At 46.8% G+C, this 24,953-nt stretch overlaps 1 protein-coding gene across 1 annotated transcript; it reads right to left on the bottom strand.

Annotated features, from left to right (window-relative positions):
- Positions 1 to 331: 331 nt before the first annotated feature.
- Positions 332 to 24,725, bottom strand: Got1 (glutamic-oxaloacetic transaminase 1). The gene is made up of 9 exons (XM_052185508.1): positions 24,517 to 24,725; positions 16,613 to 16,794; positions 8,544 to 8,667; positions 7,987 to 8,099; positions 7,555 to 7,659; positions 5,466 to 5,616; positions 5,212 to 5,377; positions 3,092 to 3,234; positions 332 to 1,110 (listed from the first exon to the last, which is right to left on the bottom strand). The coding sequence occupies exons 1-9, from the start codon at positions 24,632 to 24,634 to the stop codon at positions 971 to 973; spliced, it is 1,242 nt and encodes a 413-aa protein (XP_052041468.1). The 5' UTR covers positions 24,635 to 24,725; the 3' UTR covers positions 332 to 970.
- Between the last annotated feature and the right edge of the window lie 228 nt (positions 24,726 to 24,953).

Genomic DNA, 24,953 nt, shown 5'->3' with positions numbered 1-24,953 from the left:
AGAGTTCAGGGACTCTGGAACTTTGGATGTTTAGGCAACTGTAATTTTTCCAATCCACTAAGGACACAGAAGCTCCAGCAGTGACAGGAAGAGCTGGTATCCTACAATCCCTCTAAATGCCAGTTTCTTAATAAGAAAATGGCTGGTGTCTAAATGATAAACCTACAAAAGTGACATGGATTTATAGTTCCGATCCCACTCGAACTTTCAATTTCCCAAACACATTTTGTTTTGGTTTTTCCTCTACCTTTTGCCATAAGCAAATCCCTCTAAAGACTTCAGTCTAAGTTATCGGTCGAGACTCATTAATGGATCACAAACTCAATTCCACTTGTCTTGATCAGTGTTTTTTATTTTTTAAGTAAAACAGAACAGACTAAGAAAATATCACAATGTGCCACATATATCACAAGGGCAAATACCGTTTAGTGGAACCTTCATTTCAGTTAAATATGCAAATATTTGTGTGTCATGATTTAAATATTGGCCACGGTTGCCTTAAAAAACTAAAGTTCCAGACCAAGGGACACAACCATGCGGGAAGATCAGGGGACGAGACAGAGACAGGTAGTGATGATGAGTTTTAATGCCCTGGAGCCAACAACCAGTCACATCCGGCTCCTCAGACAACTTGATCTTTGAGACTGGTCTTTGTACTGAGTCAAGCAACACACAGAAGCCCACGGCTCAATGGGTATCACTCCTGCAGAATGCTAGAGAGAAAGGCAAGGTGATTGCATCTCATATCGAAGTACTTTTTATTCTTAAATAACTTTAATCTGCTCTGGTTTCCAAAAGGCTCTAACCCCAGGACCTGCTAGGTTCATTTCAAGAAATGTCTTCTCATGTGAGGCCAGCTAAGCAGACTCCCCATGGCCATCTCTAATAAAGGACATGTACAGCTAGGTTTGCGCAAGCAGGAAAGTTATGACAAGAACTGCTTTGGTTGTATGAACTACGTGGTGTTTCTTCACTGGATTTTGGTGACGGCTTCGTTGATGGAGGTAGCGACGTAGTCTAAGTTCTTGGTGGTCAGGCCGCACATGTTGATCCGGCCGCTCGGCAGCAGATAGATGTGCTTTTCGTTGACCAAATACTCGACCTGCTTGGCTGTAGAGGAGACAGGAGGGCAGACACTGACTTAAGCAGTGGATACTCGAGAGGTCACAGGACACATGCCATCTTCCTTCTTCCTCCTTAACACAGAGGGGCTAAACAAAAGCAGCTACCGTGTCCTTTTGTGCAATCAACAAACAGAAAAGTACTCACTAGATCCTGAAAAGACTTCTCAGTAATTCATGTTCAATTTTCAGGACGTTGACAATATGACTACAGCAGCAGAAGGAGGAGCTTTGAATCCCAGATGGCCTCCTAGCCAAACCTTGCACATCAGATACCCCTCTCAACTGACAGCAGCCATCAGACACAAGGGAAATACCCTGATAGGGAAAACTGGTTACCCGACACCAGCTCTGGGTCTCCCCCCAGTCTGGCTGCTCAGTCCTGAGCATCCAACAACCTCCAGTCAGCATTTCACCTCACAGTACAGGAGCCCGTCACTGTGTACAGATAACCGACATGTGAGTGAACCAACAGGCTGTGACCCTATGACCCAGACCCTGTGACCTAGGACCATCACCTCCTAGTCTTTGGACCATTCACTCCTCAGCCTCCCTGGATGCAGCAGGGATTCCATGTTTGCAGAAAAACCCCACGCCTGGAAGCAGAAGGGGACAGACAGACACCTGCACGTCCTCATCACTACAGTGATTTTGTTTCTCTGCAAAACTGTGATAGAATTATAGCATATTTTTGACTTAATTAGCACATTAAAAACAGAGTAGAACAATAAATCACACAAACTAGTGTGAAAGTGTGGCATGCTAGACAGTGTTCTAAGCGCTTCAGTATTCTTGGTGATCACCTATCATTCCTATTTCACAGATGGGGCATAGGGAAAGTTCAACACTCTCCTCTGCCTCCTGAGTGCTGAAAGAAAGGCTGCAAACCACCACAAATGGCTGTATGCTTTCTTAATAAAATGAGTGGAAGGAAAAAAAATAGAACAAACTCTGTCATTAAAAATCAATGAGTGAAGCCGGGTGGTGCACGCCTTTAATCCTAGCATTTGAGGGGCAGAGGCAGGCAGATCTCTGAGTCTGAGGCCAGCCTGGTCTACAGAGCAAGTTCCAGGACAGCCAGGGCCACACAGAGAAACCCTGGCTTGGAACTCCCTTCCAACACCTCCAGAAAACAAACAAAAATCGTGAGGACACCCACAGCTAACAGAGCCATTCACCACTTTCGGAGACAGCCTCATTTCCATACAAATCTATAATACAATCGCGATCACATCTTTCTATTTATCTCCTTTGGTTTATTGCCTCGCCCATTTCAAGCTACAGATGACAGCCCTGACATTGGCTGGGGCCTCTAGTGTTTCCCTGACAACAGACCGCAACACATATCCCTCCCTAAAGCCACCAGGCTGACAGGGGTGTGGCCACTCTATACCAGTCTAATAGCAGGTATGCAGCAGGCACTCAGAAATTTCTTATTAAGAGATGGCTCCTCTATCATAACGAAACTCTACTGACAGCTAGCCAAGATCAAGCCTACTGGATTTCCCATCAGCTTTTAATCACAACTACCTACCCAATTTTTAAATTTATGACAAGGAGAGAGAACTTTGCAACATCTTTTCAAAAGCACTACCTGGAGACTGCAAAAGCCCCTGCTAAGTTTGGTTCCTAAGGAATCACATGTAGCAGTTATACTAATTAAGCTAAAGCCAAAGGCACTTGACAATTTATGAGAAACTGGTTACAAACTAAAGATCTAAGTTACAAATCCTGTTACTTCCCAGCTAGCTCTGACCCACTTTCCTACCTACAAAACTGAAAGTAACAAAATCCTGGGTCAAAAGGCCAGACCACAATAACGCTTTTGAGACTAAAGGAGGAGCTGGGGAGATCAGACTGAGAAAACCTAACTTGCTCTGGTCCAGAGTGACCTTACTCCACCTGTGTGCATGCACGTGCTGGGGGGGTGGGGGAGGAGAGGTGTGAAGGGGTCGGGGAGGGGCACTTACGGTTTAACCCAGTGAAACTGAACATTCCGATCTGCTCAGTGATGTGTGACCAAGTCCCGGGGGTCTTGAGAGCTTCTAACCGTGCCCTGAGTTCCGATCTCATGGTCAGAATCCGGTCAGCCATTGTCTTCACATTACCTTTCCTGGGACATGGGCAAGTGGTTGTCAGTTTCCACGCATGCAGAGAGGCTTCACAGAAATACATAGGTTTAAAAGCTCTAATTTAAGCAGGGTAGTGGTGGTGGTACACGCCGTTAACCCCAGCACTCGGAAGGCAGAGACAGGAAGATCTCTGTGAGTTTGAGGCCAGCCTGAGACGGACACACAGCCAGACCCCGTGCCTAAAACAAACACACAAAACCACCCTGCAATTCAGACTGAAAGCTTAGCGTGAGCTTGAAACCTGTCTATTGTGGTACCTGGGTTTCTGGTGGGGTGAATGAACAGACACACAGACACAGACACAGACACAGACACAGACACAGACACACAGACACAGACACAAAGGGGAAGAAGCAAGGACTGTGCTTGCAGATAGAGTCCAGCTGTAATACACTAACACCAACAGTATCATGTACTCCAATAGAACTAACTGATCTATTTATCATGCACTTAGCCACGACATGAAAGCCCTGGTCTTCTTAAATAAGATAAAAGACAGGTCTTCACCCTTATCGACCTTTCCGAGTCCGGTGGTTTCAGCTATCTTTGGTTAACCACAGGCAGAAAACATTATTTGGAAAATTCTAGAAGTAAGGATTTCATACGATTGAAGTAGCTGTTGTTGAAGTGCATGCTATCACAGCTCCACTCCTTCAGTGGTTACTATCAGGAGCCTTTCTACTGCGTCATCTATACACTAAATTTCATCATCTCTGCACAGGAAGAGAAGGGGAGCCCAAAAAGGGTCACACTGCCTTGAAGTCAGATGGTCTATTCTGTGGGAATCCCTGTCCTCCAGCTTTACAGAGGAAGACGGCTGTGGAGGAACCGACATCCACCACAGGGCTTCTCCACACTCAGATGCTGTGCTACCTGGCACAGGTGATATGGGTATCAGCACCCCTTTGAGGAATTACCTGAATTTCAGAGAGGCTAAAATAATCGCATCCTGAGGCTGGGGAGATGGCTCAGCGATCAACAGCACTGGCTGCGACTGAGCATAGGGTCCCCAGTGAAGGAGCTAGAGTAAAGGACCCAAGGATCTGAAGAGGTTTGCAACGCCATAGAAGGGAACAACAATATGAACTACCCAGTACTCCCAGAGCTCCCAGGGACTAAACCACTAACCAAAGAGTACACATGGAGAGACCCATGGCTCCAGCTACATATGCAGCAGAGGATGACCTTGTTGGGCATCAATGGGAGGGGAGGCCATTGGTCCGGTGAAGGCTGGATGCCTCAGTGTAGGGGAATGCCAGGTCGGGAAATGTGTGTGTGTGGGGGGGGTGTTGGTAAGCAGGGAGAGGGGATATGTAATGGGGGTTTTCAGAGGGGTAACGGGGAAAGGGGATTACATTTGAAATGTAAATAAAGCAAATATCTAATAAAAAAGCAAAACAAAACAAAACAACAACAACAAAAAACACTGGCTGCTTCTACCAGAAATCCTGAATTCAGTTCCCAGCACCCACATGGTGGCTCACAACCGTCTATAAAGGGATCTGATTTGGCATGCAGGTATCCATGTAGCAGAGTGTTCACGGAAGGAAGGAAGGAAGGAAGGAAGGAAGGAAGGAAGGAAGGAAGGAAGGAAGGAAGGAAGGAAGGAAGGAAGGAGGGAGGGAGGAACGGAGGGAGGGAGGGAAGGAAGGAAGGAAGGAAGGAAGGAAGGAAGGAAGGAAGGAAGGAAGGAGGGAGGGAGGAAGGAAGGAGGGAGGGAGGAACGGAGGGAGGGAGGGAAGGAAGGGAAGGAGGGAGGGAGGAACGGAGGGAGGGAGGGAAGGAAGGAAGGAAGGAAGGAAGGAAGGAAGGAAGGAAGGAAGGAAGATAAATTTTAAAAAATTGCATCCTGCCTCTCTAGGGATAAAAGGACAAAACCTAAAAGGCAAATGCAGCAGAGCAACTCGGCTATGCACTCCTGATTCCCGCCCTCCCCCATCAGGATCCCAGCCCCTTACCACTCCTTAAAGAGCTCAGGGTCAGAGAGGGTGGCGGCCACGATCCGAGCTCCCTGGGCTGGGGGATTGGACCACGTGATTCGTACAATCTTCTCCATCTGGGACAGGACCCGTAGGATGCTGTCAGACTCTTTTCCGACCACGGTCAGATTCCCCACTCTCTCATCTAAGAGGAAGGTAGGAGAGCCAGGCTCAGGCGCTGGCATGGTGTCAAGGGGCAGGGAGGCAGGGCTGCGACTCTGGAAAGCACTCACTGTAGAGCCCGAAGTTCTTGGAGAAGGACTGGGCACAGAAGAGCTCGAAGCCTTCAGACACAAAATAGCGAATAGCCCACGCATCTTTCTCTAGGTCTCCAGATGCAAAGCCCTGATAGGCTGAGTCAAAGAAGGGGAACAGAAAACGGCGCTGCGGGGAAGGAAAGCGGAGGGAGTCAGGGTAGGGCGTCCTCCGGAAGCGGCCTCAGACGTGGGCCCTTCCTTCCCACTTGGTGCCTGGAAGGAATTGCTACCCAGAGCCTTCCTTGTGTTTTCTTGTCTGTACACAGTCATTTATCCGCCCTCCACTCTTCACCCAGTTCCGTTGCACGAACTCTGAGCAGCAAACACCGGTTTCAGTAACCCTTCCCTTTTTTTTTTTTTTTTTTTGGTTTTTCGAGATAGGGTTTCTCTGTGTAGCCCTGGCTGTCCTGTAACTCCCTCTGGCTGGCCTTGAACTCAGAAATCTGCCTGCCTCTGCCTCCTAAGTGCTGGGGTTAAAGGCACAAGCCACCACTGCCCAGCTTGATAACCCTTAACAGTGCGCGCTATACTCCAAGGTCAAGATGCAGCTTGAGCAACGGGGCCGCTCCTTTCTGAAGCTTAGAGGTTCTGGTGTGTCAAGGATCCTTCTGCGGGAATTCCTGGGATGATTAGCTAAGTAAGTGAGGCCTGGCGACCCCAGGCTCCTCAGGTCAGTGCTGCCTTCCTTACTTACTAGCGTCTCAGGAGGAAGCAGGCTCTCCAGTCTAATCACTCTCACACTGTGAGGACAAACCTCTTCCCTCTCCTGAATGTCCAAACAAAAAAACCCGAGAGTGTGCCTCACTCACACCCCTGCAGCTCCCCCCATGTCAGGTCGGATCCTTGTAGCTCCCACGCCGACAACACCTAACTTCTCTCCCAGCTGACTCAGTGAGCTTCCCTCACATCTATTCCACACTGTCTTACCAGAGTGGACACTCCCGTTCCCCACCCCAGAACTCCAGGCAGTAAGGAGAATCAGTTCCTTAAATGCACATACTCTCCGCTTGGGTGGGGCTGTAGCCATGCCCCCCCCAACCCCCTGGACAATGCCTTATCTCCTCCTTTGAAAGAAGCCCATCACCAGCAATAAAATCTGCGCTGTATACCCCATAGAACTAACCCAAGTCTTAACTCACAATATTGGAATTCTTGAATACTAACCCCTTAGATCTTCCACAAAAGGCTATATGCTCTTCAGGGCAGGAGCTATATCTGCTATGTTCACTACCAGACCCCAATGGCACTCAACACCTAACAGTTGCTTAGTAAGTGTCCCATAAGCACGTTGATGGAGAATATATACTTTGAGCTAGAAATTCTCCTTTAGAAAGCAATCCTAAAGAGAGAAAGTTTTGCCAGGTAGTGGTGGCACACACCTTTCATTATAGCACTCAGGAGACAGAGGCAGGTGGATCTCTGTGAGTTCAAAGCCAGCTTGGTCTAGAGAGAGAGTTCCTGGACAGCCAAGGCTATACAGAAAAACCTTGTCTCAACAAAACAGATTAAAACAAAACAAAACAAGAGAGAAAGACTGTGTGTGTGTGTGTGTGTGTGTGTGTGTGTGTGTGTGGTTTACTACATAAATAAATCCGGTAAGAAATTTAAAATTAAACATTCCTCAACCTATTTACCCAATCCCCCAAGATGGCATATCTCCACAAAAGGATCATAAGGTATGAAAAATGATGCTACAAACCATTAAATATTGTGTAGATAAAGAAATAAAAGGGGGAAATGCTGCAAAATAAAATTAAGAAACTGATTCCTCCTTGTAGAACAGATGTACATTTTAAAAATCATGCACTGATACTCCATCCACCAAAACACTTAAAACTAGTGTCTGTAGGAGTAATATGATTTATAGTTAATATCTATAATCAAACCACAAGTGTCTGTAGGATAATAAGATTTACAGTTAATATCTATTTTCTTCTTTGAACTTCTCTCCATTTTCCGGATCCTTCAGAAAGCAGGCTGTACTTTTAAATAATTAAGAAATAACAACTCAATCAAATGACTCCACGCATGCGCCTTAACAGAGATGCTCTGTAAGAGCCGTTACCTTCATGACAGCAGCGATCTGCTTCCACTCCTCTGGAGTTGGGTCGGTCCCTGTTGGGTTGTGTGCACAGGCATGGAGGACAAAGATGGAGAACTCGGGAGCATTCTGAGGAGAAGAAGGATACGTCAACTCCGACAGAGCAGGGACACCCGGAGACACAGGGTCAGAGTGCAAGGGCAAGCATTAGCCATAGGGCAAGCAAGCATTAGCTATAGATAGATCAAGCATTAGCTATAGGGCAAGCATTAGCTATAGATAGGGCAAGCATTAGCCATATCCCCAGTGTCTCTCTCAAACACCTCGCTCTCTTTGCTACCTCAGAATCCACTCTCTGGTTTGGAGAAAGTCTCAGGTTCTCACTTATCAATGGATCCAAATGCTTTTCCTGCTACTCCTAAACAGAATTCTCTACTGCTCATCTGTGTCACCCACCTCCAGATCATTCAGGAAACCCTGGAGGTCAAGTCCTCTCTTCTCTGCATCCCAGTAGCAGTAGGGCCGAATGTCTTTAAAACCGGCGGCAGAAAACACAGCATTATGGTTCTCTGCGAAGCAAAGGGACATGTGTTAAATGTTTTTCAAACACAAGGGGGCAGAGTCAGGAGGAACACAGGTGAGCTTTGGGCCCTCAGGCTCAGTGTCCACTGGGTGTCATAGAGGCTAACTATTGAGTTATACCAGGAACAAGTTCAACCAGTTATAAGAACTCCAGACTTGCAGCCTACGACCGGGCTACCTGGCTCTTACGTCCACCTTTATGCAACCCTAAGCATAGAATACAATGCAAGACTACGGAGAATCTGGGCAAAGGTGTTCCCAGTCGAAACTGGAGCAGTAGCTTTCTCTGGCTGCTGCTATAATCCAGTGCTCAACGACTCCCCAAAGCTAGCCCTTCCAGGGATTGATTATATTTTCCATGCAGTCACTAAGTGTCATAGAGACAGCCCTCCCAGCTGCCTGGCTCGCCCCTCCACAGCTGGCAGGCTCACCCCAGGTTGGAGACGATACGTAGATTGGTGTATTCTTGTTGTCTGTACCATTGTACCATCGCCCTAAGAAGTCAGCTCCAATGCGAAGTGCGCCTGTCCCTCCCAGAGACTGCACACCTCCAACCTGAAAGAGAAGACCTGGGGTCACAGGTTGTTGACAATGGTGAGATCAGCTAATATTCAAAAGAGTAAGACAATCAATACTTTGTCTTTTTTCTGTCTAAAGACAGTGTACGAGTTCATCAGAACTTCCAACAATTACCGAATGATCCTATTACGCGCTCATATTTATATGTGGGGAAATGGAGAGACAGATGAGGTCCCTGCTCAGTCACCAATGGGCAGGACAGCCAGGTCTTCAATCTCACAGTTCTGACTCCAGGAGGAACTTCCATTCTGGGCACAGGTAGAAGGACCTAGGCTGCAATAATGTGTGTCTTGGAAGGGAACCTCATCTGTTGAGCGCCCATCCCAAGATCACTCCTCTCAGTAGGATCCTGGACATTTACTCCAAGCTGGCCCCTGACGCCCATCTAGCTATGGAATGCAGGCATATTAATCCCTGGAGACGTGTTCTCTCAAACACAGATGGCAGGCAGATTTCCCCTCCTCTGTTCAGTTTCCTCTCAGCCCAAAGAGACCTAATACAGGCAATAATGAAAGTCCTCTGCTTTACCATTTGGAAAAGTACCTTCACCTAGAGTCCCATTTGTCCCTCACATACTCTACAAAGTCCTATGTCCCCAGTTGACAAATAAAGAAACAGGCGGGGAGAAATCAATGGTTCACAAAAGGACAGACAGCACGGATGGGCGGGAATGGGGTCTCCCAGCTCTGGACCTGCTCACTCTGCATGGCGTCCATCACCTGTCTTTGATCTGACCCTTCAAATCCCAATGAGGCTTCAGCATAACTCTTTCAGCAGAGATAAAAGACATAAATTAAATGGTGCCTAATATGCCTACAAGATTAAGGAGAACAAAAGGATCACGTAAAAAAGTCTGTAAAAAAAGGGAAGCAACTAGGATGTTGTCTTAGTCAGGGTTTCCCTTGCTGTGAAGAGACACCATGACCTAGGCAACTCTTATAAGGACTGGCTTACAGTCTTTAATTTAATTTAATCGGGGCTGGTGGTTCAGTCCGTTATCAACAAGGCAGGAATCAGGCAGTGTCCAGGCAAACACGGTGCTGGAGGAGCCAAGAGTTCTACATCTTGATTGGAAGGCAGCCAGAAGACTGACTCCCACATAGCTAGGAGGAGGGTCTCCAAGCCCACCCCCACAGTGACACACTTCCTCCAACAAGGCCACACCTCCTAACAGTGCCACTCCCTAGGTCATGCTTAGTCAAACCACCACAGATGTAATACTAGAACATTTCCCTAGCTCAAGAAGGGCTCTGGGTCCAATCCCCTAGAAAAAGAGAGGCTGGGGGAAGAGACAGAGAGACAGACACAGAGAGAGACAGAGACAGAGAGACCGCAAGCACCAGGCAATAGAGACACACACCTTTAATCCCAGCACTCAGAATGCAAAGGCAGGTGGATCTCTATGAGTCTGAATGCCAGCCTGGTCTACAGAGGGAGTTCTAGAAAGGGCTGTTACAAAAAGAAACCCCGTCTCAAAACAAAACAACAAAAGAAAGGTGTGGTTTGAACACCACAAACTGAGGAGTCCCAGAGCCTGATCCCAGTTGATGGCGCTGTGGGTGGGGGGAAGGACAAGGGATATGTAACCTTTACCAGGTACAGTTCTGTGGGAGGAGTACTCACTGGGGAAGGGCGTTGAGGGTTTATGCCTCACTCCACTTCCTGTCCACTCTAGGCTTCCTGCACACCACTGAAGAAATAACTCTCAGCTCCTACCACCCCTCCCTTTCATGAAGGACCCGACCCCTCCAGAACCATAGTCCAAAATGAAGTCTTTCTCTATAAGATGCTTTTGGTCCTGGTATTTTATAATGGTACCAAAAAGTAATTAATGCCAAGAGACACAGCAATTTCCTAACAGTGGCAACTTCAAGAAAGACTCTAGGAATAGTCATAGTAGAAAAAGAGGGACTTTGTTCTGTAAATTGGTTTTCTTTAAGGTGTGTGTGTGTGTGTGTGTGTGTGTGTGTGTGTGTGTGTGTGTGTGTTTTGAGGGGGTCTATGTGTGGGTGTGCATGCCTACAGAGGCCAGAAACAGGTTTTGAAACACTTAGAGCTGGAGTTCCAGGCACCTGTAAGCCGCCCAGTGTGACTGCTCTAGGATCCAAATCCCAGTCCTCCAATAGAGCAGTAGGAACTCTTAACCATAAGTCGTCTCTCCAACCCTACGTGATGATTCCAAAGACACACAAAAAGATACATTCCTGTGTTATTTGTAAAACTTCATGATTAAAGAAACACAGTCAGCTATCTTGAATTTGTTTTGGCAGTGGTTCAATCTTATACAAAATTCACAAATACAGATGACCTTGAAGTAATGTGATGTAGGCATGGATGCAGTCATTATAGTATTTGAAATAATAAAAAGGTTAAAAGAAGAAAATCTCCCGTTAGAGGAGAAAAGTTGCCCGAAGTTGTTCTAAAACTCTAAGCTAACACTAATGCTAAAAGACAGATAGGAAAATAGTCCAGGGAGTAGAGGTCCTGAGGTTAGCCCTGCCCTCCCTCCTGTTCCAGAAGGACGGTGTGTCTGTCAGAACATGGGTACACAGGCTACACAGGACTAAAAACGATCCTGGAAACGATAAATTATAAATCCACTTCATTAGCATGTGCTTCTTTGACTCATATGACACATGAAATACTGAATTCTCAAACCGTCATGCCCTAAAAATTAAACACTAGATGGCTTCTGTGATACATGGGTTACTCTAAATATCAACAATTAACAGAAACTGCTTTTTGTGAATAAAGTAGCAACTGGTCATTGTAGAAACTTTTTGGCCCAGAGAGTCCTATATTTAGTAAAAAAGGAAAATCATTAATAATCTAAGGAAATAAGTTCAGACAATTCATGGACTCGCTCACTTGGACCAAAGTCACTAGACAGGCATCCAAAACAAGGAGCCAACCAGTTAAAACTGGGCAAGACCGTCTGCATCTCCTTTCTATGGTGACACGTGACTGCTGACATGTCAGGAACCCTAGGAACATATCAGATATCATAATTTGCTCATGTTGTTTCACTGTGAAGTGAGCAGAGCCCACCAGAAGCTGAATGAGGCTAAGGTCACACGTCACGTGATTTCCATAGCAACTCTCACCATATCTGATACACACCACCACACAAGTTCTTGCCCAACTGACTGAAGAAAGAGCCTAGTGCAGAAAAGACACATGGCAGGCCAAGATCCCTGGACTCCTTGAGGCAAGGGCCAAAGTAGGAGGCTGAGAGGAAAGGCATCAAGTCAGGTCTACTGTGGCTACCTGCTGTGCCCACAGAGACTCAGTAATGGCAGAGCCTGGAACACAGCTCTATGGACATTCTTTCTGAATCCTAACGTCTGAGAATAGTACAGTAAGAAGCAGCCGTGAGGGTCCCAGAAACTGGGCTCCTTCAAAGAAGGGGGTAATGTTGAATTTCAAGAGGAATGCTGTTTAAGAAAGACGACCTTACCATTTGCCTTCCTGTTCGTTCTTCACGCCTTGTCTCCACTACCCCTTCTCCTATTCTGGCCACTCCAGTTAAAACTGGATCCAGCCTCCCTCCCTTCCCCATGGCTAACAAAGCTCCACCCCTCTCTTTCTACAGCATTTGACAAGTTTAACACAGAAAATGGAAGGATGGGGCTGTCTCTGCGGTCATAGGTATGTTTGGTCACTGCAGGGTCCTAGCATCTAGCAACCTGCCCAGCTCTTCTGACAAGTGACTAAAACATCTGAGACCCTTAGAAGTTCTGTGAGCTAGCTGTGGAACATGTACAAAATGAATAAGCAAGCCATGATCCCTAGCCAGGATCACAACTTATGAGAGAAAAAAAAGCCTTATAAAGTCAGACGTTGTAGGAGCTGGAGCTCTTGCACAGGACCTGGTTTCAGCTCCCTGCCCCCACATGGTGAGATGACTCACAGTCATCTGAATCTCCAGTTCCAGAGGATCTGAAACATTCCCCCGACCTCCATGGGCACCAAGCATGCCCGTGACACATGTATGCATGCAGGCAAAATACTCACATATATAAAGTAAAATATTTTTAATCTAGGTACTAGAGTAAAGCCATAGTGAGTTCTGTTATTCCCAGACTTCAAACAGCCATGTCATAATTCAGAGAACATAAATAACCAGCCACGCCTGAGAAAGTGAACGATTCAGCAGAGAAGTGACCCTTGATCAGGCCTTGAAGGTCTCAGAGGAGCGGACTAGAGAGTCGGTGAAGCAAGGAAGGACATTCTCAGCAGAGGGAAAAACCAGGCATGGGTTCTGAGTCCTGACAGGTCTGTGGGTCTGCGGAACAGCGACACTCTTCACTCTTAGACTGGCAGGAACCTAAAGGACTAACACAGGGAGAGAGACGCCAAGCTCAATACTGGACCATACTCTGGAGGCAACAACGAAGGTGCGCCTTGTGGAGGAAGGGGGCAGGTGGCACAGTTCTCTTTTTATGAGGAGGAGCTCTCTACTTGTAGTGTGGAAGATGCTGTGAGATGAAGAGGAAGGAGAGTGGAGGCAGGAAGGCCAGCGAGGCCACTACAGCTCATGTCAGCTCTACATCAGCTGACGGACGGCTGAACGTGGCCCAGGGACGCAGAGAACTTCCAGGAAATAAGAAAGGCTCATAGCTCAGGAGTAGCTGGTACCCAGGGTAACGCAGATGCAGCCAAGTATCCCAAGACAGGATTTACATATCTGATGCCATAAAGACTGTCACTTAAGTCTGCTCTGTAATCAAAACACAATGAAGACGAGCTAGACCAAGAGAGAAGAATACGTCCCCAGGTCAAGGCCATGCACCGCAGGCCAGGCTCTTACAGCCTTAGAAGGTCAAAACCCAGATCCATAGACAGAGGAACACTGGCGACAAAGTAGTTGTGTGGAGAATACAGTTTTCTTAGAGAAGCAGCGCCCCTAATATGGCCTCTGTTTGCCCACAACAACCTCAGCTGATTAATCTACAGTGGATTCAGAGAGAGATAACCCATTCCCAGTTGCTCAAGTTCCCCACTTTGAAATTTCATGTCAAACTGCAAAGAGCAAATGTCAGAGAAATGCTGAGCCACAAATGGGACATCTATAACACACACACACAGAGACACAGGCACAGACACACACACAGAGAGACACAGGCACAGACACACACACAAAGACATACACATACACACAGACACACACACACACAGATACAGACATGCAGACAGACACACAGTTACAGACACACACACACAGGCACAGACACACACACAGAGACACAGGCACAGACACACACTCAGACACACACACAGGCACACACACAGACACAGATACAGACACGCAGACATACAGTTACAGACACACACACACACACACACACAGGGCTCAGGGCTCAGGGACCACTGAGGAGGGAATGGAAGCTTGGTTGGGGAGGACTGTAACACAACTGTGTGCTCTGGACAGGACAGGGTGCTGGCACTCACGGAGACACATCGGCCACGCTCTCCAACCTAAGACCGAGCAAGTCATCACTCCAGCATGGAGTGGGAAGGAGATCAGGCGGTCCCATCCCTAACTGGGGAGCTATTGAGCGTTGCTGGCTTCTGTGGGAAGGAAAGGTCAGCTTCTCTTAAGGCTGTGGCTCCTGGTAGGCAGCATGGTTGGCCTCATGCGCCAATGGATGGCCTTACACCTATGAATTTATGGGCAGCACAAAATGAACTCAGTGTATAGGTTTGTTTTTGTTTTCGGTTTTTGTTTTCAGTTTTTGAAGACACAGAGTTGGGAGGGGGTCTGTGAGAAACGGAGATGGGTATGACCAAAATACACTGCATGACATTCTCATAGGAGCAGTGAAATGTGTACATTTTAAAACAGACTGTCCACCTTCCGACTGGGAAACACAGGATTTTCTGGACAGCTCTCCCATACTACCCCCCCCAGACCACCCCACCCCCGGGGAACACAAATCCTACACTTTCTATTTTCCAAGGCAAGATGAAGCCTTACACAGAAGTCTAGCATGAACTTTGATTAATTACTTGTTTCATCAGTGACCTGGGTTCCAGGCCCTTCACCAGAGCCTCCCTGCTTCCGACACCTGTGGGAAGCGAGCCTGTGAGCTGCCTTTACTTCACCCTGTCATTCGGCTTATCAGCGCATCTGGAGAAGAAAAACCTGCTGTAAACAACGGGCGCGAGGACACCTCGAATGACTCCACAATGTGGACCTCACCACGTGTGAACTGTGGCCTGCATGCCATGTGGCCTGGCGGGGGTGTGTGTGTAGTGCAACTGATTTCACTTACACAACACCTAACCGGACTCTTGCTCTCTCTCCCCTCCCACCCAGCCGGCCAGGTTTACCTTGCTCAAACAACGCTTTCCTTAGGTAACCCCTGCACAAACTGTAGTCTTCCGGTGAGTCTCAATATAAGTGAGACCTGCTTCTGCCCACCGCTGTCCCTGGGCCACCTCTGGACCCCACCCGTCCCAAGAACAGGATCAATGTTTTCTTATCTTCTCTACTTTGTGGTTTTCCAAACCTAGATATAGTTTGGAGTCAATGTGGGCACCTTTTAAAAATACACCCATGCCAGGTAGATGGTAGTCTGCACACCCTGATCCCAGCACTTGGGAGACAGAAGCAGGCGGATCTCTGGGTGTGAGGCCAGCCTGGCCTACAGAATGGATTCCAGAACAGCCAGGGCCACATGGAGAAACCCTCTCTTAGATAGATAGTAGATAGATAGATAGATAGATAGATAGATAGATAGATAGATAGATAGATAGAAAAGAGAAAAATCTTCCATTGGGGTTGTGGGGAGAAAGAGGGCAGTGCCCCTCAAGATTCTGATTACCTGGCTTGGCGGGGGTTCGCAGGATCTAGCTTACAACTTGCAGGTGATACTAATAATATTTAGCAAGAGTGGAGAGCCAGAGTCCCACTGGGTACAAATTTGTAGCCCAAGGGTCTCCCTGTCCCCTGAATTTCACCATCAGCACTTCCCACCATACGCACCCTACCTCACGGTGTCTGCTTCTCACACACACCCATTCTCGCACACCTCTATAGTTCTAAGACAGGCAGTTCAATGAAAGCGCTTGAGGGAAACACTACAAGAATCACCACAGATAAGGAAGAGCGGGGAATTCTGGTTCTTGAAGGTTGAGGGATCACTGACACCTGAGAATCTGGGGAAAATTGAGGAAACTTTTCCCCAGAAATAAATAAAGTTCTGCATATAATTTCAGAGGAAAGGCCCTATGCAAGAACCCCTGATGGGATTATGAGCTACAAATTCTTGTCTTTCTAAATTCAAGATACAGAGATCAAGTAGGTAAATGATTTGCCTATGGCCAAAAGTAGTGGCAGAGATGAATCTATACTCTGAACTCTTCAGGGTCCATTCACTTCTCTTTGCTTGGCTTTTCCAGTAATGATGTCAATGCCAGGGGCTGAAATCTGATAATATACAGGACAAAACTGAGTAAGTGAAGCTGAGTTCCCTATACGGCCATAATTATCCCCTTACATCCTTACACTGACTAAAATATTTGGTGGGCTGGAGAGATAGCTTAGTCATTAAGAATGGCTGCTCTTCCAGAGGATCCAGGTTCGATTCCCAGCACCCACACAGCAGCTCACAGCCATCTGTAACTCCAGTCCCAGGGGATCCAATGCCCTCTTCTGGCCTCCTTGGGCATCAGGCACTCACAGAACAGCACAGGCATTAATTACATGCAAGCACAATGCTCACACACATAAAATACATAAAAATTTAAAAGAGGTCAACTTACCTTCAAAGAAATAAGTAACAAAAATGTATTTTCTGAGAATTCTCAAGACATAACTTTCAATGCCTTCAAGCAAACCGAACTTTTAATCTTTTATTTTCAGACATTTATCAGTTGTGTGGATAGTGATGAGAAACTATCCGCACCCCAAACTCACCCGATTCTCCCTGATAGCTGGGCTATTGTCCCCAAGTACTAGGCGAGAAGCACAGCTCCGGAACTCTGCCAGGCCCAGGATGGGTAGGTACTCGTGGTTGAGGCTATTGTCGTTAGCAATCTTCTGTTCGACCTTCCTCACTACTGGCAAAACCCAGGGCTGAGAGTCATCTGTGCGGTATGCTGAATGGAAAAAGAGATGCACATGAGCATCAGGCATTGTCCAAGCCAGCGTGTGTGACTACGGACAGAGAAATGGCCACCACCTTCTAGCCAAAGCAGGACAGAGACAGAAACACAGAGTGCATTCACTCACTTGATGCATCGAGTCCTGGGTTAGTGCTGGGCACACAGGACAGCCTCGCCTCCCCCCCCCCCCACTCAGATCATACAGCTTTTAATGTGATCTCCAGAACTGGAATGCTGATATAAAATTGGGATGCTATAAACACTGACAAAGCAAGAGAGGGGCGGTGTCTGTGACTAGAAGCCATTTCTGCGATCAACTCTCTATCATCAACAGCCCAGAGATTCCCTCCCCATGCCTCCCAAGAGCGTTCCAGAAAAGTCTAGGTTGGACGTGTCTAAACTGCAGCCCCCAGCCTGGATAGCTATCAACATGACCCAACAGGTTTGCAGACAATGACAATGTCATAATGCAATGTCAAAAAGGTTGAATGCATCTGGCTTGGAGCTGCTTCACAAAATTCTCTGCATCTCCAAACACAACCACGGAGAAAGGAGGAGAAAAACCAAAGAATGTCCCCTCCTCCAGTTGACGTAAAAATGCAGAAGTGTGTCACCACACAGGAAGCCTCTGTGACAGCCTGGTGCACACCCACTGGTTACACAATGACCAAGGATCCATTTAAACGCATCTCTGTCCTCTCTGCATATTTTGAAATCAGCCGTGTTTACATTTTCACTGTTCGGACACACTCGCGGCCTCCCATTACCTTGATCTGATTTTATCCATTCACAACATTTAATCAGGCTCCATAGTCAACTTCTAGGCACTCCTTCAACATTCTAGTGCATTTAGCACACTCTCGGGCTGCTCTGACCTTGTCTCCTTCCCATTTCCTCCTACACTGCTCTGAAGTTAGGCTGGATTCTGCAGGCAGCTGCTTTGGCCTTGACCAGAACCAATAATCTCTGAGCTGATCCCAACCGGGGTCACTTCTGTCTCTACTGAGTGAAGTAGCAATCCTACGTCGGTGCAGGTGAGACCAAGCTCAGAGTGATTTGTGTGCATCTTAGGGTGTCTTCCTGAACAACACGCATTAACTCTAAAGACTAGCTTAGCCCAAAACATAAACACTTAACATTAAACAACACAGTCCCAGCATTCTGCTCCCGGGCATGAATGCACAACCTCCTCATCTCTACTGCCAGCGTGCATATACTTTTATTAAACACGGATCATACCATCACAGGGTTTCCAACATGCATGTTTCTTTTTCACTTGATAATATTTTATAGGTATATTTTTAATTAGCTTGCTAAGCTAATGGGGCTTCATTTATTTAATTTTATTTCATGTACACTGGTGTGAGGGTGTCAGACACGTTGGAACTGGAATTACAGACAGTTGTGAGCTGCCATCTGGGTCTAGGGATTGAACCCGGGTCCTTCAGAAGAGCAGACAGTGCTCTTAACCACTGAGCCATCTCTCCAGCTCTTGTGAGTATCTGTTATCATCCATATCATTCTGACATGTGATGTATCTTCATGCCCCCACTCCATCCTCTGCATCTGCCTAGTTCCCAAATCCCCCACACCACACCCAAATATTGTTAGTTTCACATGCATCTGTCTAGAATCTCCCTGTAACACACAGGCAAATCTGGCTTCCTGCATTAGGTAATCTACAGCATACTACACATTGTACCATCCCTTGCTTTTGCCACTGAAGACTCTTCATGTATATGCAGAGAAGGATTCTTTGTTCTTTTTCACATCTGCTTAACCGATGAATAAACCATTATTTTATTTTGACAGCCTCACATTGGACGTCCAAGTCGTTTACTGTACAGGCTATTAACACAATCGTTTACTCTGTGGGCTATTAAACAACACTTCAGGGAACCACCCCATATACATGTCGTCTCATGTGTCGACAAATACTTCCGTAAGATGCAGACTGGAAACAGACGTGCTGATGGATGCGTGTTTGGACAGATACTTCCACATGGCTCTCCAGGGCCCTCCATGACAACATGGACAGGCAACGTGAAGAGCGTCCGCTTCCCCACAGCCTCACCTAGTAAATTCCCAGTATGAATGTGCACTCTGTGTCAAGGCGGTTCCATTTGCATTTCTCTTATTACAAATGCAAGTGGAAACTTTTCATATGCTAAGCCATCTACGCCATCACCATGGGTGAGATAACACTCTTTCCTAAGCATGAATTACTTTAACCGTCATTTCAATTATCTGCTACTAGAAACACTGTGTTGAATATTCCTGTACCACTAAGCATGAATATATTCACAGAAAATACTTCTAAGCGTAAAACTACCAAGCCAAAATGTATACAACAAACAAAATACGTTAGCATTTATAAGACCATTTTGGGTCATGTATTTTTAATAGAAATAAGTGTTTTCTATTCCATCAGATAACTGTATTTTCCAGAAATGAGTCATCTATAAGTCCAAGAAATATATCAGAATAAGTCCAAGAAATATACCATATTTCTGCATAACAGAAATGTGGACTGGAACCGCCCCTCGCTACTATACTCTAGTCTCTGGGCTAGTGGTTGACTCTGGTGAATCAACCACAGAATATGACTCATAGTCTTTATATACTCTAACTGCCTTCAACAAATATTAAAAGTTTACTTAACCAGGTGGAACCTGGTTGGGTTTCTTTAAAGACGTATTAAAATACCTCCTTCTGAGAAAGAGCTGTTCTGGGTACAGACCACCCGGTCAGATCCGAGGCTAACACTGCCAACGTGCTCCTGGAAGTCTCTGGGGGATTTGATTTTAGATGGGATGTTATTACTGTGAAGGTCCTTAATTCTACCAAATCTTCTTCCTTTGAAACCCAATATAATGTTGGGAAATGTGGTGCCTGTACCAGTCCCAGCAAGCAGAGCCGAATAAACTGGATGGTGTGTACAGAGACAGTTATAAAGAGATGCTCTCCTGTTGGGGGTCCTACCACTCCGGGGCATTTCAAAAGGGGACTCAGGAAGTCACGGAACGGATGCATGTCTGAACCACGCAGAAAGGATAGCATGCAGACTCACCACAAGTATAGAAAAGTCAGTCCTATTAACTTTACATCTGTGACTGGATATTGCATACATGATATGACATAGCTATGCCACATGTTAGTATCTATGATGTCATTCCTAAATTATTGTAAAACATGTAGGAGAAAGAAAAAGCCACTGTGCTGTTGTTCTTACCATTGTTATACACTCTGACCATCACCCTGCTCAAAAGAAAACTACGCTGAATGCTCAAGAGTGAGGCTACCTATACTGTGAGAAGAGGAGAATTGCCCAATTTAGCGGCTCCCTTCCCGATTTCTCCCGGGTTCCATTAAGGGCATAACCTAGTGCGCTGCCTGTGGGTAGGGCAGGAATGCTGACTTCTCTGGGTGACTGGAGCGAGGAAGGCAAGCATGAAGGCCGTGCCTCCTCTCCTGCGGAGTGCTTGTACCTGCCCTGTTTTGTTCCCATTGCCCAATCCTCCTGCCACCCACTCACATTTAGCATTCAACAAGCACTCATCCCCTGTGCCAGGCTACACTGAGATATCCCATCTTCCAGGAAACAGGGCATGCTGAGCCTTTAACTCTCCATGGTAGGTCAGGGAAGATCTTACAGAGGATGAAGTTTGAACAGTGAATAAAGGGAGGGTTGAAAGGGCAGACAGGGGAAGAGGGATGTTCCGGTCTGAGGGACACTTGCACAAGGTCCTCAGTAGTAGGACAGCATAAGCTATTTGAGACTCTGCAATTCCACGTCTCCTGAGCAGGCTCTGTGGAGAAACCACTGGGAGTTTACGGATTGGGGAGTTTCTTTCAAGAACCTTCTGTTTTAATGGGAACACCCAAAAGGGGTGACACCAACCGCTGTACATTTACAGACTCGTCTGAATGACAACAGAGTCAAACCCCAGAGGACCAAGAGCAGAAGGCTCCCGAGGTGATCCAGAAGAAATAACGAAGTCCCCAAAAAAGGCAATGATGGCGGGATAAAGGAATGGGAAGAAAGCAGGCGGACACCTCTGAGGACGTGACAAAGCCAAGAACCCAAAGCAGGTGGGATGGGGGAAGGGTGGCTGGCGATTCCAACATCCATCGAGTCTGGATAATGTGTGGGTGGTGGGTAGGGAGCTGGCGAACATATGGCCGTAAGAAGGGCCCTAGAAGGAGTCTCAGGATAGCGAGCTCTCATAATTATAGACACTCCTGGAAACAGAAGCCAAGGTAATAACAAGGATTTACTAAATACTTTGTACATTTTCTTTATTCTCATTTAATTATTTTAACAAACCACAAAATACATAGGTATTAGGAATCTGGAAACTGAGGCCAGAAATTATTTGCCAAAGATCATAAAGATAGTAAGAGTTAGGCTGATACTACTGAATTCAAGAAAATTTTGCACTTGGGCTCAGTCGGTCTCTCCCTCCCTCTCCCGCCCCTCCCCCACCCTTTCTGTAACAGGTGATGCCTAAGGAAATTCTAAAGCCCTCAGCCCAGAGCACTGTTCCAGGAGCCTTCTTATCAGAACACCGCTGAGCTCTGTGACCTATGCCTGTCCTTTCATCCTGAGCAGGCTTCCAGGGCAGTCACAAGAGTTACAGACAAACCCAGGAGTCCTGCTTGCAGAAAGGAAGAACAGAGAATTAAATGGCAGAACTAGCGCCTTCATCCCCCTGTGGGGTTCCCCTTCCCTCACCTACCTGCACCCAAGAGCCCATGCACACAAGCCTCTAAGTCCTTCTCCAACTTCTGTTCTGAGATACAGCGCACCTAACCAACAATCCCATCTCAAGAGGTGAGAAACCACATCAAAAACTACTAAACTAGACCAAAAGAAAGAGGGATAAGTTCTCATTTTAAAAGGGGGAAGAGGGGAGGAAGAAGACTGGCTATTTTAGAGAGAGAGAGAGAGAGAGAGAGAGAGAGAGATGGCTCTGCCTCTGAGTGCCTGCCACACATGTGAGACCTGACTTCAGATCCTGGGCACACACATAATGGGGTGGGCATGGGCATGTAACCCTAGAGCTCGGAGCAGTGGGGACAGGCAAATCCCTGAGACCACTGGCCAGCTAGTCAGCTATCAGTGAGCATTAGGTTCAGTGAAAAGAAACACTGTTTCAAAAGATAAAGTAGAAGTAGTAGTGTAACACACTCAGTGTCAACAGCTGGCCTCCACATGAATCATACAGGCTTATGCTTCTCACACATACACAGAGTAAATTAAAAAAATAAACAGGACACTTTGTATCAAGTTGGACTTGTGTCTCGCTGTCCTAAAAAGCTTTAAGAAACACTAAGCCCACCAGCTCCATAAACTTAACAGTGGAAACTGGGGCCCGCTGCTCCGTTTACCGACAAGAAAGCTATTGAAATCAGTCCAGCAAGAAGAAAAATCTCCCGGGGAAGCTGTCTGCAAATAGGAACTGGCTAATGAGATTACAGTTTATTCTAAAACAGCCCAGCATTGCTAGCTAGAACCTGAGAGGGAGCATTTCCATTACCTTTGGCCTTGGGAGGAGCAACCTTCTCAATCAGTAATTAATTTCCTTTACAGAGAATGTGCTGAGCACGTAGAAAGGGGCCTTTTATTCCCCTGTTTTGATTACTCCTATGTGAGCATCTATCACCCACACAGAACAGGTCAACGTAATGATCACATAGGACTATATGCAACCCCTTTCATTACAGATCACACTTCATACGTAATTGTTCCTGGCTTACTAACCCTTGGTTAATTGACCAGGTCAATACAATTACCCCACACTGTAGCACTATCCTATTAATAGAATCCTAAAGGTGCTGGGGAACCTTGGAGTGGGCTTTTGAAAGACTTTGTCATTCATTCCCCGATACCTCATTCTTCCTCAGCTTCTACATCAGAGCTGCAAGGCACCCAGGTCCCAAGCCTCTTCTCTCTTCAGGTTATATGGTTACCCCCAGACCAGCTGAAGGTATCCGAAGCAGAGAAGAGTCCAGAGACCCTGAGGCCTGAGCCCTGCCTAGAATCCCAACTCTCCCATCTAGGAATCAAACTATACTTTCTCCCTGGGCTTCAGCCACCTTCCTTGCAAACAGGAGAGCAAGAAAGCACTCTCCCAGAATCCCTTACACGCCTAACTCATTTGCATGTTCTTAGGTTCCCGGAAAGAGTGACAAAGACTGGTCCCTACTGAGATGAGTATCTGAACCAGAGGCTCACTCGGGTCATCTGGCTGGAGGTTTTCCTGTGCATGAATATTTTATTTCTGAACAGATGTCATAAATTTCATTTTTCGGATCTTAGGCTGAACATTTTTATTCAATGTCTTTCAAGAGACCCACCCAAAGAAACGACAAACAACAACAGAAATAGCTCACACTTACATAACTCCTACTTATATATCAGACTCCACACAAAGCACTGATTGCTTTAAGTCACCATGAAAGTCCTGACCATGAAAGGATGGGTCAAGCAATCGACCTTGCTAGCTAGCTCTTCTAGCTTTATTAGGCTGTAAATAAACACTTGGAGGTTCTGGGCTGGATTTAAATAAAGAGCTTATAGGGTAATTGTGATTTTTATTCAAGACAATCTTTCAGTATTTCTCCTGTTCTGGGGGCTGCTAAAAACATCAAAATTCTCTCCATTGGCAAAACAACGGAATACTGACCTTTTTATGTTTTCTTTTGAAAACTTTCAAACATACATAGAAGTTGAGAAAATAGTATCTATCATTTATGTCCAGACAACAACAATAAAACAGCACTTTAGGATTTTTCACTCAGCCCTTCCCATTCCTTGATGAAGTTTTGTGTGTGTGCGTGTGTGTGTGTGTGTGTGTGTGTGTGTGTGTGTGTGTGTGTGTGAGAGAGAGAGAGAGGGGGGGGGGGAAGAACAGGGCTATGTTTGCACATCCTCTCTAAGAACCTAGACTGTGAATCCCCTTCACCCTCTGCTTCAAAACAATTCCATTTCTTCTTTCTAACCTTCTAGCGCTATCAGTTCGGGTTGGTTCCCTGCTGAGAACATCTTTCCGTTCACCTTTCTCTCCTTGGTCAGCCTCCGCATGTGGCCAAATGCAAACTAAACATCAAAATGCCAGCTATGACAAAGTCGCTAGAGGCTCGAGTTAAAAGGGCTTTAGAGACTTAATAACTCAAGCGACCTTGGCAGAAGGCTAACTTGGTTCAAGGCAAACAACCAGGAAATGAAGACCCAGATGTGTGAGGCCCGAGGTGGGACACCTCATCTGCTCCACTTGGGAATAAACCAAGCCTACATCTTCCCTGTGTGCGTTTACAGACTTCCCAAGTGCTACTCGGTCAACCCGGACCACAGCTCCATTAGGCTAACAGCTCTTTCATTCCCAGTTCCAGCTGACTATGACACTGAAGCTACCAGACTTCTCTCTCCCTCCCCATCGTTGTTTTATTACAAGTACTAGAAAGAACACAGGGTGGAGAGACAAAAACTGCATTTGTGTCCCAGATGTTACATCTGTTCTGCGTGACCTTGAACACCACCTCTTTCCAAGGACTCTGCATCGCCATCTGCAAAATGGGTAGGTCGATGATGTCCTCGTGGTCCCAGACTTCTCTCCTACGTCCCCTCTCAGGGAGGCACCAAACTAAGTCTCAGCTCCTCCTACGCCCACCTCCCCTCAAGGCTGCTCGCATTCCAGGGTACTGCATCCTTACCTCCAACGCCGAGGTTAACCTTGCGGGGATCTGGATCATCCCGGAAGTCCGCAGTGAGCTTAAAGACCAGAACCGGCGGGGCTTGTGGAATCTGGGCAAAGACTGATGGAGGTGCCATCGCGACAGAATGTGCCGAGACCTCGAGCACGAGCCGGGAGCTGCTCGGTGCGGTGCGGGGTCCGGTGACTGGAGGAGACTCTCACCTTCGCCGGCAGGCGGGGCAGCCCGCGGCTTCCAATGGCCGAGCCGCGTCCGGAGCTTGGCAACGCGCTTAACCAATCACACCCTTCCGACTAAGAAGGGTCAGGCGGGACAAGCCTCTGCTAGCCAATTCGGGAAGAGGATCTTATCGGAGGCTTGTATGATGCAACCAATGCAATGTACACCGGAGGAGGTGTAGGCAGAGACTAGGATGATTGGCGTAGCGTGTTCCAATC

The sequence above is a fragment of the Apodemus sylvaticus genome, chromosome 1, assembly GCF_947179515.1.
Source record: "Apodemus sylvaticus chromosome 1, mApoSyl1.1, whole genome shotgun sequence".
Taxonomy (NCBI): Eukaryota; Metazoa; Chordata; class Mammalia; order Rodentia; family Muridae; genus Apodemus; species Apodemus sylvaticus.
The sequence above is the reverse complement of the archived record's forward strand: the minus strand, read 5'-3'. Positions and strand labels throughout refer to the sequence as shown.

Bases quoted from the DNA above. Each gene is read 5' to 3' on its own strand.
- Got1 (XM_052185508.1), bottom strand. From the start codon at position 24,634: ATGGCACCTCCATCAGTCTTTGCCCAGATTCCACAAGCCCCGCCGGTT. The intron at 7,660-7,986 runs GTGGGTGACACA...TCTTCTCCTCAG, and splicing joins GTTTCCTGAATGATCTGGAG to AATGCTCCCGAGTTCTCCAT. The intron at 5,378-5,465 runs GTGAGTGCTTTC...CCTTCCTCTTAG, and splicing joins CAAGAACTTCGGGCTCTACA to ATGAGAGAGTGGGGAATCTG.